At 49.5% G+C, this 17900-nt stretch overlaps 1 protein-coding gene across 9 annotated transcripts; it reads left to right on the top strand.

Moving 5' to 3' along the window:
• Positions 1 to 1333: 1333 nt before the first annotated feature.
• Positions 1334 to 17405, top strand: Sult5a1 (sulfotransferase family 5A, member 1). 9 transcript variants are annotated; one of them, XM_011248459.1, is made up of 8 exons: positions 1337 to 1425; positions 2011 to 2060; positions 2661 to 2809; positions 10815 to 11029; positions 11812 to 11938; positions 12103 to 12197; positions 14726 to 14906; positions 17102 to 17405. In XM_011248459.1, the coding sequence occupies exons 1-8, from the start codon at positions 1378 to 1380 to the stop codon at positions 17215 to 17217; spliced, it is 981 nt and encodes a 326-aa protein (XP_011246761.1). In that variant the 5' UTR covers positions 1337 to 1377; the 3' UTR covers positions 17218 to 17405. The 9 variants fall into 9 exon arrangements, 8 of the variants coding, with proteins under 8 accessions (XP_006531294.2, XP_011246761.1, XP_011246760.1 ...); XM_011248458.1 differs by having other exon boundaries at positions 2646 to 2809; XM_006531231.4 differs by lacking the exons at positions 14726 to 14906; positions 17102 to 17405 and adding an exon at positions 13526 to 13678 and having other exon boundaries at positions 1334 to 1425; positions 2646 to 2809.
• The last annotated feature ends 495 nt before the right edge of the window (positions 17406 to 17900 follow it).

Below are 17900 nucleotides of genomic sequence, written 5' to 3'. Positions count from 1 at the left end.
GTGGGACACACATATTCATTCCATAACAGAAGTTATATGAATTAAATCTTTTAAAAATATTTTAAACTTACATGTGTGAGTGTTTAGCCTGCACATACATATTTGTACCATCTGGTGCAGTGACTTTGATGGCCAGAAGAGTGTCCTAGTCATAAAACCCCCTAGAATTGGAGTTATAGATGGTTGTGAGCCACCATGTGGGTACTGGGAACTGAATCCAAGTCCCCTGCAAGAGCAGGAAGTGCTGTTAATTGCTGAGCCATCTCTCTAATCTCCCACTGCTTTTGAGACAGGGTCTCCTGTAGCTCAGGCTGGCCTTAAAGTCAATGTATAGCTGATGACCTTAAATATTTGACTCTCCTCTACCTCCTGAATGCTGGGATTGTAGGCATATGTCACCATGTTTGTGCAATGGCACATATGCCACCATGTATGTGCATTGGCATGTATGCCACCTTGTATGTGCAATGGCGGAGACTGAATCCAGGGTTCCCGAACGCCAGGTAAGCACTCTTCCGACTGAGCCCCATCTTCAGCTCTTCTATATGAATCACACTTCAAGAAAGCTATCACAGCCGGGTGGTGGTGGCACACGCCTTTAATCCCAGCACTTGGGAAGCAGAGGCAGGCGGATTTCTGAGTTCGAGGACAGCCTGGTCTACAAAGTGAGTTCCAGGACAGCCTGTAGGACTATACAGAGAAACCCTGTCTTCAAAAAACAAAAAAACAAACAAACAAAAAAGAAATCTATCACAACTAGAAACAGCCCTGATGTCCGTAAACATACGGTGAGCAGGTGAACACTTACCTATTCAACACAACACAGCCGCGTGGAAGAACTGTCCATACACACAATGACATGGATGAATGTCGTAAGCAACACAAGGAGCAGGGAACAAACCCAGACACAAGGCTGTGCATCGTGTGGCCTTCAACAACAAGGGAAACAAGAGGTGATGACAGGCTTGAGTAACTTATCGGGGGAGGACACGGGTTTATGGTAAGAAGGAGGCCTGAACTGTTTTATATGTCCCAGTCGTGACTGTGGTAGTCACATGGTGTGTGAATTAGTGAAATCAATTTAGCTGAGCCTTTGGAGAACTTGGCTGTAGTCTCTGTGGGTTGCGTGTGCTGATTTCTCCCGGGCAAGGTCTGAGAAGAGGAATCAGGACCAGAGTTACACTTTAAAGGACAGCCAAGGACAAACAGACACCGGGTCAGTGTGTGCTCTGTGGGTGTGTGTTGATACACACACCGTTTCCTACCTATAAGACAAAGAGGATGAGGACCCTTGGGTACTCCCCTGCAGCAGAATGGATCAAAAACAAACCAGAAGCCCAAACCAACCAAACAGAAGAACACAAATCTCCTAAGCAAATGGAAGAAGTTTTGTTGTGTTGTATACAAATCCCCTGGACTCTGGTTGTAAGTGGCCCTGTAGGCAGAGAGACATTTTCATGCTGGCTGGCAGCTGCCTAATGAGAACATGAGACAAGGGAATCTGGTGGTTGGCAGCTGGAGGTGGCGGGAGATGGAAAAGTCTTCACGGATGTACTCTGTCAGAGCTGGTTGCTTTGTACTGTATCTTACCACAAATGTCAAAATTATATAAACTGCATGGTGGGTCCTAGGGTGGTAGAGAAAGCTGCCTTCTGTTGTCAGAATACAAGAAAGGGACGGTGCACTGCCTCTTCCTGGCCCCTTCCTGGCCCCTTCCTGGCCCTTCCTGGCCAGTGCTCCACAGGGGAGCATTGTTGAAACAGGAAAATTGTGTCATTCCCAGACACTGTTAAACTTATTTTTTGAGCACCTTAGTCTGCTTGAAAAATAGGTTTTGTCCCGAAGATTATCCGCTTATTGCTTGCCTATGGGGGCGCTCTTCCCAGCCCCTCCCCCAAATGGGTCTGGTTGGGGGCGGGGCACCCTGCAGTCTTCTGCCCCAGGGCCCTGCAACGCTAGGGTGGAGCCTCTTTGGAGGTGCCCAAGTAGAGCCTGAGCCACATTTCCTAGGTCTGGGCTGCGTGCGCACAGCCAGGTACCACTGGAAGAAGGACTTTGTGGTAAGTAGGGGATCCCGAGGAAACAGGGGAGGTGGGGCTTCTGTCGGAGGCTGCTCCAGGATTCAGTAGAAACATTCCTGTCAGCCCAGTCTGGGCAGCTGTAGAGCAAGACTGGAGGGGGGCTGTGGGTGGGAGCTGCTTGCTCTCTAGATGGGGCCTTTAGATACCGATCCCACTATGCTTTGGGGCCGAGACAAGCAGCTCTCAAGTCCGCAAGGATGTTCATGATCCATCACAACCACACACTTTCGAGGTGTAGCCCTGCATACAGATGGCCAAGAGCTGGTGGCTAGGGCAGAATTCTGCAAGCAACCAGCCACACTCTCAAGGCCAGACAGATGCCACTGTCATTCCAAGGCCATAGCACAGAGGTCTATATCCTCTGATGGGGTTGGGACCTTTCTTGGGCCAGACGACAGACAAGTCTGTCCAAGGTTCTAAGATGGTCCTGCAATGATGCCTGAGAGCAATAACAGTAGCCACTGGGTGTGGACCTATCTCAACACTTTCATGATGGAATGGCAGACTGGCCTGTATCTACTGGAAAGAGCTTGGGCCCTCGGTAACAGACTTCCTCACCTCCAGCCCTGTTCCGCACAGCACCAGCATGACTGAGCGCATGAACACCACTGAAATCTTCGATGGCGTCCGCTTCCCAGGATTCATACACACCCCAGAGTCCCTGAAAGCGGCTTGCTCCTTCCAGTTCCAGGACACAGACATCCTCTTGGTAACATTTCCCAAGTCAGGTGAGAGACAGACTGGGACAAGGAGCCTGGACAATCCAACACCAGGGCTTCCTGCCACCCATAGTGCCTCAGTCCCCTTCTCGGCACTGTAGACACCCGGGCCCTCTCTGTCACCTGTGACTGGTATAAGCTGTAGGGCTGCCTTTCTGGCTTGAGTCAGTACCAGCTGTATGAAGCCCCTCACTAGCCTCCTTGGCTGGTTGTTCCTCTTTCTAATAGCCTCAGAAGCACAGGGTATCCTGGGTACAAGCAGCCCCCCTCTCCCCCTGTACCTTGGTCAGGTTCACACAGACTTCTTGTAATCTCTCTGCACTTGCTTGAACGTGTTTCTGAGGCCATGGGAGGAATGCTGGGGGGGGGGGGGTGAAATGGGGTGTGTGCTGAGAATCTGGCTTTATTCTTAGGCGGGTGGTCCTTGGGGGACAAAGCTTTTCCTTGTCCTGAATCATGCTGGGGTGAATGGTGTACATCACCCCAGTGAAGTATGTTTATGTGGGGCACAGGAACTCCCTAATCCCATAAGACTGCCTGGTCTACTCTCCTCCAGTGTGCTCAGGGTAGCAGCATAGCTCTGCAGACCCTGCATAACCATCCTCCCCATCCTGAATCCGTCAGGATAGGCACATAGGGCATAGTTTGCTTTTGTCTCCTGGACATAGCCCAGCTAGGACACAATGCCACTGAGAGCAAGATCTGCTTCATGTGACTTGGCCACCAGGGCCACCTGGACTGTAGTGACTTAGGTAAGTCAGCAATTCAGCAGATAGGGCCAAGCAACCCTCCTATACTCCACATTCCTGACAGTCTTCCCCTCACACCAGACCCCCTTCCCCTCCACCCTGCATAGTTGTCCCAAGTTCCAGCCCTGCCCCACCCCCCTCCTACTCCCTGGATCCGATCCCTCCATTCACATCTTAACATATCTACCCAGGGGCCTGGTCTGTGGGCTGGGCTTCCCACCAGAAAGAATGCAGTGGGTGGGCTGGGATCTGTCAGACTGCGCCTCCAGCCTCAGTATATCTTAAAGGATAGGGCAGCAGAGCTATGGGATCCTGGATCCAGGCTGTCACTGTCCCTGTATGTGGGCAGGGGGTGGGGACCGATCATCCCACTATAAGTACGAGATCCCATCCTCGCAGAGCAGGCAGGTTCTGGCCTGTAGCGGAAAGATACCTTGCTGAATCTTATCACATGTCCCTGAACTGGGCCCAGGCGGGCTGGGCGGGAAGGGCCACGCCTGTTCTGAGGAACCTTTTCTGGTTTGCTTTTTCTTAGACTGGTTCTGTCTGGCCTAAAAATAAAAAGGTGATATAACCTTCCCCCTACTGGAAACCAGAGAAGCTAAGGGGGGGCCCTTGACCTTCCATTCCCATTGAGCTCTCTAGGATTTGCTATCTCTGAAGGTGACCCCAGAAAGTGTGGTTGCTTGAGGGGAGTAGACACCCGAACAACTCCCAGAGCACCCTCCTCTCTGGCCAGGGCCAAAGCTCCTTTTCAGATGTCTGAGGTAGAGAAATGGGTTGGGGCACAGCCCGGTAGAGTGTTTGCTTTGTGTAGGTGAGGAATAGGCCAGATTGGCTTTCTGGAAAGACCATCGCTAAGGCTTGAATGTTCTGGAACATTCCATTAGAAAGCGATAGTGAGATGAATGTGGTGGCTCACTCCTTTAGTCCTAGAAGTTTGGAGGCAGGGGCAGGCAGATCTCTATGAGTTCAAGGCCAGCCTGGTCTACAGAACTAGTTACAGTGTAGTCAGAGCTACACAGAGGTATCTTGGCTCAAAAAAACAAACAAACCAGAAAGTGGTACTTATTAGATGCCATGGTTTCCCCTCAGGGTGCTCACAACAGGGACTGCAGACATGCATGGGAAGCCACCAGGAGCTGGGTGAGAGGTCCATGTCAAATGCTCCTCTTACTTCTCTGGCCAGTGTCCTCACAGTTCATTGGCCATCCTTCCTGGGAAGGCTTCTGCAGATCTAAACCACACTTTGCCCTCTTTCTGCCTCATGTCCCTCCTCTGCCTGATGGGGTCACTGTAGCATCAAACACACCAAGGAGGCTCCAGACCATTCATACAGTGAGTGTCCATCTCAGACCAGGGCCCTCCAGGACTCTGCAGGAAGAGCGGCGGTAGGCTAAGGACACACAACCAAGCAGGAAGCTGGCATGCAGGACTCGGGTGTTCTCGGGTCAGCTCTTCCACAATGGATCCTCTCTTCCTCTCCGCCCTGCCCTCACATTCCTGCATCTGATGCCTTCCTGGCAGATGTAGGGCTGTCCTAGCCTCCTGTCTATCCCTGCCTGCCATCCCCTGAACAGCAGCCCCAACATGCTCATAATGTAATCCTCACGGTATGCGAGCGCATGGGGCAGAGGGGACTTTGCAGTCATGATGAGACTAAGGACCTTTAGATAGATCATCATGGATCAAGGAGCCCAGTGTCATCACAGTGTCCCTAGAGAACGGTGCGTAAGGCTCAGACATAAAAGGAGTTATGATGACAGGAGTGGGGACAGGTGAGAGACGTGGCAGTGCTGCGGTGAAGCTTTCGCCCTTGGATGAGATGGTTTGGAAGTAAGATGGTAGCCCCAAGAAGCTGGAAAGGTCGTGAGGAAACAGCATCTTCTGCAATACCACCCCTATTAGCGCTTTGATACCAGAGCTACAGGATGAGGCGCATTGGTGAAAGCCACTGGTTTGGTGGTTATCTGAACATTTATTTATTTATTTATTTGTGTGTGTGTGTGTGTGTGTGTGTGTGTGTGTGTGTGTGTGCGCTTCATTCTCAGAAGCCTACAGCTACCTTACTAAATGACATGTTGAGAAGACCAAATGAAATTAGCCTGAAAGAATTTCCAGATGTGATCTATATAACTTTCTCCCCCTAATACATATTAGAAAGAATATCATAGGCAAAAAAAAAAAAAAAAAAGGAAAAAAGTGGCTAGGACCAAGTCATCCCAGTAAACTGCCATAAATGTTTCTATCACTTCCACTCAGCACCCGGGCACACATTGTGACACAGTACGTGATGTACTGAGGTCAGGTGACAACTTTCAAGAGTCAGTTTTCTCCTTCTACCATGTAGTTCTCAGGGGAGTTTATCAGGCTTGGTGACAAACCTCTTTACCCATTGAATCATCTCACCCGTCTAACTGCTGTATGGGAGGAGACAGTGGTGGTGGTGGTGGTGGTGGTGGTGGTGGTGGTGGTGGTGGTGGTGGTGTCCAGGAAGATGCTTGACCACTGCCTCCATGTCCAGGACCACATCCTGGTCACACCACACCTAGCACCATACAGGTGCCCGCCACTCATGGTCTGGTGTAAATGGAGGCCTGAGCAGGCTACTGTGTGGACATCCAACTGCTGAGGACCAGGTCTTGCTTTAGCAGAGCACAAGGGGATGTGGGTGTCTCTCCTCCCGCCTCGCAGAAAACCTGCTTTTGCATCTACTCCTGTAGAAGCTGCGAATCCTTCCCAAGCTCCCAGAGGCTGACAGGAACTGCAGAATGGAGCAACACCTAGCCCTCAGGAACACCCGTACCTTCCTGCTCCAGTGGCCTCAGCCTACCTTTCTAAATGCAATGGATGACTAAAGTGTGCCTGCCCATAAGGCAGGAAGGTGGAAAGCCCTAGTGTTCCCTGGAAGCCACTCCTGCCCGGGTCCCTGTGATCCCAGAACTCTCTCTGGGGCCTTTTACATCCATGTCTCCTATCTCCTTGATAATGTTGTCTTTTTTTTTTTTTTCCAAGACAGGGTTTTTCTGTGTAGCCCTGGCTGTCCTGGAACTCACTCTGTAGACCAGGCTGGCCTCGAATTCAGAAATCTGCCTGCCTCTGCCTCCCAAGTGCTGGGATTAAAGGTGTGCACCACTACTGCCCTGATAGGGTTAAGTCTTACACACAGTACTTTCCCCTTGTTTGTGATCTTAGTTACCCAAACTCAGTGTAAAAATTTTAAAGGAAAAGTTCTAGAAATCACTAACTCCTGTCTTAAAGTGTGTGAGGAAAACCTCTCACCGTCTGCTTCCTCCAGCCTGGGACGTGACTTTTCCACTCTCTCCGTGCTGCATCTGTAATGGCCACCACTGATCTCTTATCAAAGTTCCCAGTTATCAAATCCAGGGCCACAGAACCCAGTACTCCTGTTCACGTAGCCCTTGTCTCAGGTTGCCAAGGTCTGTGGGGAAAAAGCAATCTGTGAAAGGATGAAAACGAGGGAAGAAATCCAAGCTGGTTTTGCTGTTACCTTGAGTGAGATGGGTCGCCAAGCAACATGGAAAAGGTAGTGGAACTTTAAGTCCTGGGCTTGGCCTTGAGTGTCCTTTGGGGAGGGTAGTAGGGTGGCCTGTGCCCGCTCTAGCTCCACTGCCCTCAGGACAAAGGAAGAGAGTGGTCCTTGTGGTCATGGGAAACAAACTGCAATCTCCAGCCTGGGGCCAGGTAAGACACAAAGAAAAAAAGGCACTAGGTTATAGATGGAAGATATGACTGATGGCAGGGTGCTGTCACTGATCTTGGTGTGTGCTCTACTTACTTATTTATTTACAGGGTTTTTCAAATTTGTTTTGTTTTGTTTTGAGACAGAGTCTCTCTTTGCAACCATGGCTGACCTGGAACTCACTATATAGACCAGTTTGACCTAGAACTCAAAGAAATCCAGCTACCCCTGATAGGACTAAAGGCATATGCCACATTGACCCAGCCTATGGTGTTTGTATAATAAGGTTTACAAAAGAAAAAGTAAGACTGGGAGAATGTGTTCCCACAACCTGTTACAGAGCATTGTTACAGTTGCCACAAGTAATTGTTAAGCCACACCGAGATACCACTACTGTAGGTCACTACTAGACTTTAATGAAAATGTGTCTTGTTGGGACACGGAAACTGTTTCTTTTCTTTTCTTTTTTTTTTTTTTTTTTTTTTTTTTTTTTTTTTTTGGTTTTTCGAGACAGGGTTTCTCTGTATAGCTCTGGCTGTCCTGGAACTCACTTTGTAGACCAGCCTGGCCTCGAACTCAGAAATCTACCTGTCTCTGCCTCCCAAGTGCTGGGATTAAAGGCGTGCGCCACCATGCCTGGCACTGTTTCTTTTCTTTTCTTTCCTTTCCTTTCCTTTCCTTTCCTTTCCTTTCCTTTCCTTTCCTTTCCTTTCCTTTCCTTTCCTTTTCTTTTCTTTTCTTTATTTTTGGAAAAAGGGTCTCACTATGGAGCCCTGGCTGGCCTAGAACTTGCTTTGTAGACCAGACAGGCCTTGAACTCATAGAGATCCTCCTGCCTCTACCTCCTAAGAGATTAAAAGTATGCTCTACTACTCCTGGCAGTAGGAACTTTCTAATTCACCCCTCCACACTGACAGCTAGCACTCTGTGAGTGTGAGTCAGTTTTCCCTTTCTTTGGAAAATCTCTCCAATAGTCAAGGCAAAGAGAGTTTCCACGGGCTCACGGTTCTAGAGATCCCAGTCCATGACCCAGGAGTACCACGGCTTTGGTCTTGTGGCACATCAGGGTAGAGAGGACTAGGCAGAGCAAATTCACTATGGCTGAGAAGTGAAAGGGACTAGGGTCTAGTGACAGAGCACACACATGCTGTGCACAAAGCCCTAGAGTCCATCCCAGATATAACGAACAAGAGAAGAGAAACACACTAGGGATACAGGAAGTTGGAAGAATGATTCCTGGCACCAGCAAGACCCAGAGTTTGAGGCCCGGAAACAAACAAGAAGCAGGCAAGGCAGGCAGCACATGTCTGTAATCCCAGCACTCAAAAGACGCTCAGGTGGCGGAGGCAGGAGAATCACAAGTTTAACAGGAGACCCTGCTCAAAAGAAGGAAGAGACTGGGGTGCTATTACCTCAGAAAACTTCCCCGTAATCCAAAGACCTCCCACCAGTCCCCATCTCTTCAGTCTCCCCTCCTCCCTCTAACATGTAGACCCTTCAGAAACATTCTGGATTCAAGTGAGCGTGCTGGCTAGCAAGTATTGTCAGACCTAGTCCTGCTTGCCTCTGAGCTTGAGGGAAGTCACTAATATTTTGCGCTGTACTTAGGGACAGTCACTGTATGGAGGCTACCAAGGAACCTGCCACCAAGTCTGGTGGTACACTTGGATCTTATGAGTTTGAGGCCAGCCTGGTTTGTAAGTTCCAGAACAGCTACATGGTGAGGTCCTATCTCAATAAAACAAAACAACGGAAACTAAAGAATTTGTCCATTGTTTGCCATTTTCACACTTGGTTTATTCCTGTGTGGTGTGAAGTAAGCTCTCATGCTGTGTTTTGCCAAATGTTTACTCTGCTGACCCAGAGCAGCTGTCCTGCACCACACACATGACCACACTTGAGTCTACCACGGGGCTGCCCGCGGGAGCCATGACATTTCCCCACACTGGGCTCCACTTGTGTTGAGGCCCGGCTGCTGCGTGTTTCTTTTCTGTATAATTTCTGCACTGACTTGCCTAAGTCTGTAGAACCCGAGGGTATTTTTATTGGAATTGAGTTTGATTTACAGATTAACATGGGAGAGCTGTTCTGTTTATTTAGTTAAGACATCCTGTCTAAGGACAGAGGCTTCTCCATCTGCCCAGCCCACCCCCACATCCTCACAGAGGCGGGAACACTCTTCCCACTTAGCCTTCGCCCGTTCCTTCCTGTTGGTCTCTCTCACTGGTGTGGTGGGGGAGGAAGCTTTTCTCTGCTGTTGTACCTCAGAGTTGTTCTGGGGCCCGTGAGGACAACTAATACTCTTCTTTTTCACTATTGCTTTTTTAATTTTTTAATTTTTTTTCCAGTTTTCTCGAGACAGGGTTTCTCTGTATAGCCCCGGCTGTCTTAGAATTCACTCTGTAGACCAAGCTGGCCTTGAACTCAGAAATCCACCTGCCTCTTCCTCCCAAGTGCTGGGATTAAAGGTGTGCGCCACCACCGCTTTGCTTGTTGTTGTTTATTAATTTAAAAACGTTTAATTTATGATTTTTTAAATGTATATGGGTACTTTGTCTGCATGTTTGTCTTTATGGTAAATGCCTGGTGCCTGAGGAGGCACACCCCCTGGAACTGGAGTTACAGATAGTTGTGAGCTGCCACGCGGGGATTTGAACCCACATCCTCTGGAAGAGCCAAACAAGCTTCTTAGTAAAGTCCTGGGGCTGCAAGACAGAAATTAATGCTGAAAACTAGGGTTCTACAATAACAAATACAAAAAGAAAAGAAAAGAAAAGAAAAGAAAAGAAAAGAAAAGAAAAGAAGAAAAGAAAAGAAGAAAAGAAAAGAAAAGAAGAGAAAAGAAAACCCATAGGTGGGAATGCAGGGAAGAGATTTTAGGTGCATTGCCACAGCAGGCAGTCCTGTAGTAAAGGCATAGGAAGAAAGGAGGAAGTGGCTGAGATTTGGCTCAGTGGTAGAGTTCAGGCTTAAATTATACACATTGCTGAGTTCTGCCTGTAGGACCCCAAGGAAGGGAGGAGGAGAGAAAACAGAAGTGGGGGGTGTTGTAGAGAAAGCCCAAGTTCTCTAGAAAACCCCTAATTTGAAGTTATCTCGCTGTGGCTGTGATGAGGGTCTAGGAAACCCCTGAACGTACAGAACGTTCCAGAAATATGGAAGATAAAAGCCGCACCAAAGGCCAGGTGCGACAGTTCCAGCATTTAATCCCAGCACTCGGGAGGCAGAGGCAGGGCGAACTCTGTAGATTCAATGCCAGCCTAATCTACATAATGAGAACCAGGACAGCCAGGGCTGTGGAGAGACTCCGTGTCAACAAACAAACATTGATTAAGGTCTCAACCGGAAGTAAGGAACACGGGGAAGAGTGGGAGGTCACTCAGCTGGACCAGGTTTGGGTTCTGTGGTCTGCGCACGCACCTAGCTGGCTTCCGAATCCTCGCAAGAACTAAGGGATGCACACAGTAAATCTGTTACTCTGGGGGGGAGGGGGGAGAAAAGCCGGGAATGTTTTAGGCAGAAGTAGCCACACCCCAACACCTGCCCCGCCCCGGTCCTGCAGGTACCACCTGGATGCAGCAGGTTCTGAGTCTTATCTTCTGTGAGGGTCACTTGTGGCCTATTCACAACCTCCCCACCTGGGCCCGCGTGCCCTGGATAGAGCAAATCTCCTTCGATAGCCTCCATTCCAAGCGGAACACTTCCTGGCCTCGGCTCTTCACCTCCCACTTGAACGCCAAAGGACTGTCCCCAGCTCTGATGAAGTCCAAGGCCAAGGTAAGGAACAGGCGCCTTCACGTTCCTAAGCATCTCATGAGAGCCAAGATGGAGTCAGGCTTTGGAGGTCTAAAGGCTTTACCTTCGACTCCTGGGGTGACGGGCATGGAGTACGTGTAGGTGGGTAAAAATCGCAGCAGCAACAGCAGACGGAGGCTGAAGGGGAGGCAGGGTCTACACAGCTGGGAGTTTGCCCCCCCACCCCCGCCAGCAGCGCCGCCCTGGCCAAGAGGAGGAGGGCGCATGCGTCAAGCAGTTTAACTCATCGTCCAGGTAAAGTGAATGTCAGTGGTTGGCCCTGGGGAAGAGAGATCCCTTCCTAACTTGGTAAGAAGGCCCTAAAGAAACTCAAGTGTGCCTTGGAGACACAGGTCTACACCAGACTTCCCGGCAGTAGATTCTGGTGGAGCCTTGATAGGCAATGCTCACTTACCCTGAGGGGTGATAGTGCCCACAAGCTGCCTAGAACCTGAGGGAATGAGAAACAGTGCTGCCCCCAATAAAAATGTAAACTGTAATAAATAAATCAAAACACTCCCCATGGGCCACCCATTCACCAGCCATACAGGACACCACCCACGGCCACTCAGGGATCAGGTGTGGTCCATGCCTGGCGTCCACCTCACCACTGCTGTGGTGGGGCCTGCAGGCCAGCATTGCACAACTCTTCCCACTTCTAGACGGGAGCTGGGGTCCCGGGCTCAATTACTTAAAGTAAGAGCAGGGGGTGGGAGGGACATCCTGGAGCTCAGAGCTCTGAGATTCTGGATTCTGCCCACCAGGTGGTGTACATGGCCCGGAACCCCAAGGATGTCCTTGTTTCCTTCTTCCACTTCCACCGAATAGCCGGCTTCCTGCCCAATCCCAGCTCCTTTGAGGACTTTGTGGATGAGTTTCTCGAGGGCACAGGTGAGTCTCATGGACTGAGGTGGCTCTCAGAGCCCCCCTGGTCCCCCAGCTGGTGCGCAGCCTTGCTTCCTTGTTCCAGTCGCTCTGAGGTCACCCTGCTCCTCCTCGAGCCCAGCCACACACAGCTGGGGCTGCAGAACCTTCTCTGTTTCCTCCTGGTTCAGGCTTCTTCGGCTCCTGGTTTGACCACGTGAAGGGGTGGCTGAGCCTGCAGAAGGACCTAACTTTGTTTTTTGTCACCTATGAGGAGCTGCACCAGGTGGGCACCCCTTCTACATATCCAACAGGCCACCTCTTTCAGTCAAAGCCCTGGCATGTGGCGTCCCCAGCTCTTCCAGAATATTCTGTGAAGCTTGTTTTTCTAAGACTGGACTGCCAACGATATTGGTGCCCTCAGAACCCCTAGCTGCTCCTGAGTCAGGCATGCTCTCCTGCCTGCAGCTTTCCAAAAGTAACAGCCATTGTGAGACTCGTCGTCTTCATGTATGTCTGGACCATGCGTGAGCCCAAGGAGGTCGGAAGAGGGCACTGGATCCCCTGAAACGGGAATTATAGATAGTTGTAGCCACCATGTGGGTGCTGGGAATCAAACCCAGGTCCTCTGCAAAAGCAATGAGTATTCTTAACTTCAGAGTCATCTTTCCAACCTGAGTTTCAAGAATTGTTTTACATTTATTGTGTGTGTGTGTGTGTGTGTGTGTGTGTGTGTGTGTGTGTGATCCAGTGTCAGTGGGGACTAGAAGAAGGCACTGAATCCCCTGAAGCTGGATTACAGGGAGCTCTCAGCTGCCTGATGTGGGTGCTGGGATTTGAACCTGCATTCTCTAGAACAAGTACTCACAACTACACAGCCATCTTTTCAGTCCCAAGGAATTTTTTAACATACATTTACAATTTTAATATTGTGGGGCTAGGGAAATAGCTAAGTTGGTAAAGTGTTCCTAGTATGTATGTATACAAGGACCTGCGTTTGATTCCTCAGAACCCATGTAAAGAAGCCAGGTTTGGTAAAAACAAGAGGGAGAGGCAGAGACAGGCAGATCCCTGTAGCTCACCTGGCTGGCCAGCCTAGTCTATTTGGCGAGTTGAAGGCTGGAGATAGACCTTTCAATAAAGGAAAATGGGCTTCTCTAAAGAATGGCACCTGAGATTGATTTTCCTCTGGCTTACACACACACACACACACACACACACACACACACACACACACACACACAGAGACAGACAGACAGAGACACACAGAGACAGAGGGAGAGGGAGAGAGAGAGAGAGAGAGAGAGAGAGACTCAAATACATAGGCACACTGAGAAACAAGAATTTAGGGACCAGTGAGATTGCTCAGTGGATAAAGACATTTGTTGGCCTGGTTTAATCCCTGGAACCCATAGGGTGGAGACAGAGAGCCGACCCCTCTCTCTCTTCTCCCCCTGTGCCTTAAGCTATGTATACATTTGGCTACTGATGTTATTTTTGTATTTATTCATCAGTGTGATCTTTGATTCACGTCCGACTGCATTTGGAGACACAAATGAGCTCCTCCGAGCAGCTTTGCATGGATTCAGGCCCTTCATTTGCTCCTCCTTCCAGCCCCTGCACTTTCTAACGGAACAGACAGGCCTCGCCATTGCTTACTCAGCCCACCCTGGCACAGCCAGCAACTGCATGCGCGATGCTGGAGAACCTGGCGTTCTCTGAGCTGTTCCAATATTATGTGTAAACAGCAAGATTCTAACTCAAGAATAACAAGATGAGATCTACTTCTTCACAGTATGTTTTAAATTCCACCCACAAGGCTGACCTTTCTCTGCCTGCAGCTTTGGCTCCAGCTGCTGATGCTCTGTGTGCTTAGGGATTTGGAGGAATCCAAGATCTGTTGGGCCTCAGAGACTGTACACATTTGCCCCCCAGCAGACAGCATCGGTTTGGCCTCAAGACATTAAAACAAGGGAAACAAAGACGATCATAAATAGATTCACATCGGCCAAGGTCTAGGCCTTCCCAACAAAATGAGTCTTGGTACAAAAATTAAAGCTCAATTTAAAAAAAAAAAAAAACAAGAATTCTTTTAAGATGTGACACTCTCTGAATGTAAAATACAACATGATCCAAACACAGAGATATATTAATACTTGAGGTTTTATTTAAGATTTTTATACTCTTGGTGGTGTTGGCCTATACTGCTCAAGATACAGACAGCTCTGAGCTTCTGTGTGGCTGCTAGGAATGGAACCTGGTCCCTCTTGCAAGAACAAGCACTCTGAACTGCTGAGCCGTCTCTCCAGCACCCCACCCATGCATTCTTTATGACTCTAAAATATTCTATGGTATAGACATAGCCCAAAGAAATTCCCTTTGTGGTTGATTTTCTACTGTTTCTAGCTACTTCCCATAACAGATAATGCTGAATTGAGTATGTTTGTCAACACCGAGTCTCTTGTGCTATCTACTACTATATGCTGGGGGATGTGTTGAGGCATATATGTGGCTCTGGCTGTCCTAGAACTCACTCTGTAGACCACTCTGGCCTCAAACTCACAGAGATCCACCTGGGTCTGCTTCCAGAGTGCTGGGATTGCCCGACTGATTGTTTTTATTTTTATATATGTGTATATTTGTGTGTCTATATTGATATTTATGCTTTGGACCCCATGGAGCTACAGTTACAGGGTGGGTGGTGGAAACTGATTTGGAACCATAGCAATGCGCTCTAAATCATTACATTGTTTCTCTCATCCCTTCTTGTACTGTGTTAATGTCTTCAATATGTATCCATTCCTCTGGGTCCAGGAACCTCGCTCTACTATCCGCAAGTTAAGTGAATTCCTGGGGCGCCCCCTGGGGCCAAAAGAGGAGGATATCATCCTGGAACACAGCAGCTTTTCCTTCATGAGTCAGAGCAACATAGTCAACTACAGCCTGCTGTCCAAGGAGATCATAGACCAGAGCGAGGGCAAGTTCTTCAGGAAAGGTAGGCCTCCCTCCCAGCCTCCATCCAAATACCCACGGCCCATCCTGGGACCATTCTACCCTTTTTGTGTGTGTATGTTTTGGGTTGGTTGGTTGGTTGGTTGGTTTTGGTTTTTTGAGACAGGGTTTCTCTGTGCAGCCCTGGCTGTCCTGGAACTCACTCTGTAGACCAGGCTGGCCTCAAACTCAGAAATCAGCCTGCTTCAGCCCCCCCCCCCACCCCCAAGTGCTGGGATTAAAGGCGTGCACCACCACACCTGGCTTTGGTTTTGGTTTTGAGAAAGGTCTCTACACAGTCCTGGCTGTCTTGAAACTCAGTCTGTAGACCAGGCTGGCCTCAAACTCAGGCAAATCTTAATGCTTCTGCCTCCCGAGTACTGGGATTAAAGGCGTTGGCCCCTACTCCTGGCACCCCCATCCTTTTGCATCTGATTACAGCCCCCAGCCTACCCAGTCTACTTGCTTCCTGGACTTCCTCTTTCCTCCACAGTATCAGTGTGATGCTGAGGACACCCTCAGCCCCTGTGCCATTCTATTCTGGTGCTGCCTTCACAGGGGTCTCCTTTTGGCCCCAGGATACAGCCCTGTCTCAGACCACTCCTCCCAGAGCCACCTGAATTTCTGAATATCTCTCAGAAAGTGCTCCAAATGCCATCTCTGCCAGCTCTTCCAAAAGAGACTGACCTTCACCATTGTTATAGGTAACATGTACAGGCACGGCCTGAGTCCAGCCCCGCCCACCCAGTTCTGAAGAATGGACAGTAGAAAAGGTCTCTATCTGCCTGTGTACCTGTGGGATGCTTGGATGCAGAAAAGAGAGGGGCCTATGGATCCTCATGGCAGCTAAGAGTACGCCTTGCTGTTGCTCCTGATAAAACCCCTCAGTGCATGGGGACCTCTGGCCTGTGTGTAAACTGGGCCTTGCCTTTCTCAAAAGTCAGAATACTTGGAAATGTCCTCACCGTCTCCAACAAGACAAATCCTCAGGGCAGGTCTTCAGGGTACATGAAACCAGACACTGGCCCCCAACCCGTGGCCAAATCTGTAAACCTACAAGATTTTACCTTGGTCCAGAATGGGGCAGCCATAGGTGTACATGACCACATCCCTTAGCTGCCATCCAAAGTACAAGGACTAGGGGGAGTTCTCCCACAGCCCTGGAGGTCAGAGCATCCTTGGGCCACCCTTCTCCCTGCCTCTTATACTCCTGTGGTGCCTGTGTTCACAGTTTCTGGCCACATCACTTTAGGCTCTGTCTTTTTTTTTTTTTTTTTTTTTTTTTTGGTTTTTCGAGACAGGGTTTCTCTGTGTAGCCCTGGCTGTCCTAGAACTCACTTTGTAGACCAGGCTGGCCTCGAACTCAGAAATCCACCTGCTTCTGCCTCCCGAGTGCTGGGATTAAAGGCGTGCACCACCACTGCCCCGCTAGGCTCTGTCTTGATTAGGGTTTCATCGCTGTGAGGAGGCACCATGACCACAGGTACTCAGGCAGATAGAACCTTTCTGCTACCCTTTCTTCAGAACTGCATGGGCGGGGCTGGGCTCAGGCAATGCTTGAACATTGTTGCCTCTAACAATGGAGGTCAGTCTCTTCTGGAAGAGTTGGCAATGATGGAGTTTGGGGCACTTTCGGAGAGGTATTTTTACAAGGTAAAGCATTTAATTGGGGCTGGCTTACAGTTTCAGGATTTATTCAGGCCATCATCATCATGGCGGGAAGCATGGAGGTGTAGAGGCAGACATGGTGCTGGAGGAGCTAAGGGTTCCTGACCTGCAGGAGACGCTGTGCCACACCAGGCATAGCTTGAGCATAGAAGACTTCAAGGCCCACTCCCACAGTGATACATTTCCTCCAGCAAGGCCACACCTCCTCCAAGAAGGCCACACCTCCTAAGAGTGCTATACTCTACGGGCTAAGCATCACACACATGAGTCTATGGGAGCCATTCCTATTCAAACAACCCCAGGCTCTACTCCTACACTCTGCGGGCACCAGTCACTAGATTAGGCCTCTCTCCTCTTAACCTATTTCTAAATTAAGTCATGTTCCCAGGTACCAGATGGGAGGTTCGCATGCCTCCTCCAGGACATAATTCAGAATGTGGTGATGGAGAAGTAGCTGTCAGTCTCTCAGGAGTTAGTGTGGTTTACTGTCTTCTCTCCCTGCCTGACTCGCACCATCTGCCCTTACTCTAGGTGTTGTGGGGAACTGGAGGGAATACTTTACTCCTGAGCTGAATGAGAAGTTCAACGCTGTCTACCAGTCCAAGATGGGTGACTCTGGCCTTTGCCTCCCCTGGACCATGGACTGACCCTTCTGACCTATCTAGCCCATTCACATGGGCCCACCATGCTACAACCCTGGTCTAGCCTGTCCTCCTACTGTGCTATGCTACTGGTCTAGCCTGTCCTCCTCCTGTGCTACGCCCCTGGTCTAGCCTGTCCTCCTACTGTGCTATGTTCCTGGTCTAGCAATAAAAGCTCAGATTCATGTTATACAGACTCTGTCCCAGGCTCAGCCTGGACCTGTGTACTATATATACCCTTTACCTTGGAAGTTAGGGAAAAAAGGGGACACAGATCCTCGGAACCCTCTTTTTTCTCTAGAGCTTGGCCCTTTACTAGGCTGCAGTCCCAAAACTTTCTTTAGAACCTCCAGATGAGACTCCCTAGACCTTATACCCCAGGATCATTCTTCCAGAGGGCAAAGATAAAGAATGTAGAAAAGCGGGAGGAGCCTGTGGGGTTCCCAAGAAGATCAAATCTGGACCAGAGAAGCCAAAGCCAGCATTAGGAACAAACACCAACAAACCCAAGTAATGGGAAAGGTCTCTGCTCACTCATTGGGGCTCCCAGAGTATGTGGGCTGCCTTCCAAGATGGCTACCATCACAGTCACATGTGCACCGCAGCAAGCTTCCGCTCTGAGAAGAAGTGTTGGCAGCACTGGGCATAATGAGGCCCAAGTGGAGGCAGAAAGTCCCTTCTCATCCTCT

This window comes from Mus musculus, chromosome 8 (assembly GCF_000001635.26).
Source record: "Mus musculus strain C57BL/6J chromosome 8, GRCm38.p6 C57BL/6J".
In the NCBI taxonomy this organism is placed as follows: domain Eukaryota; kingdom Metazoa; phylum Chordata; class Mammalia; order Rodentia; family Muridae; genus Mus; species Mus musculus.
This window is presented reverse-complemented; position numbering and strand designations above follow the sequence as displayed.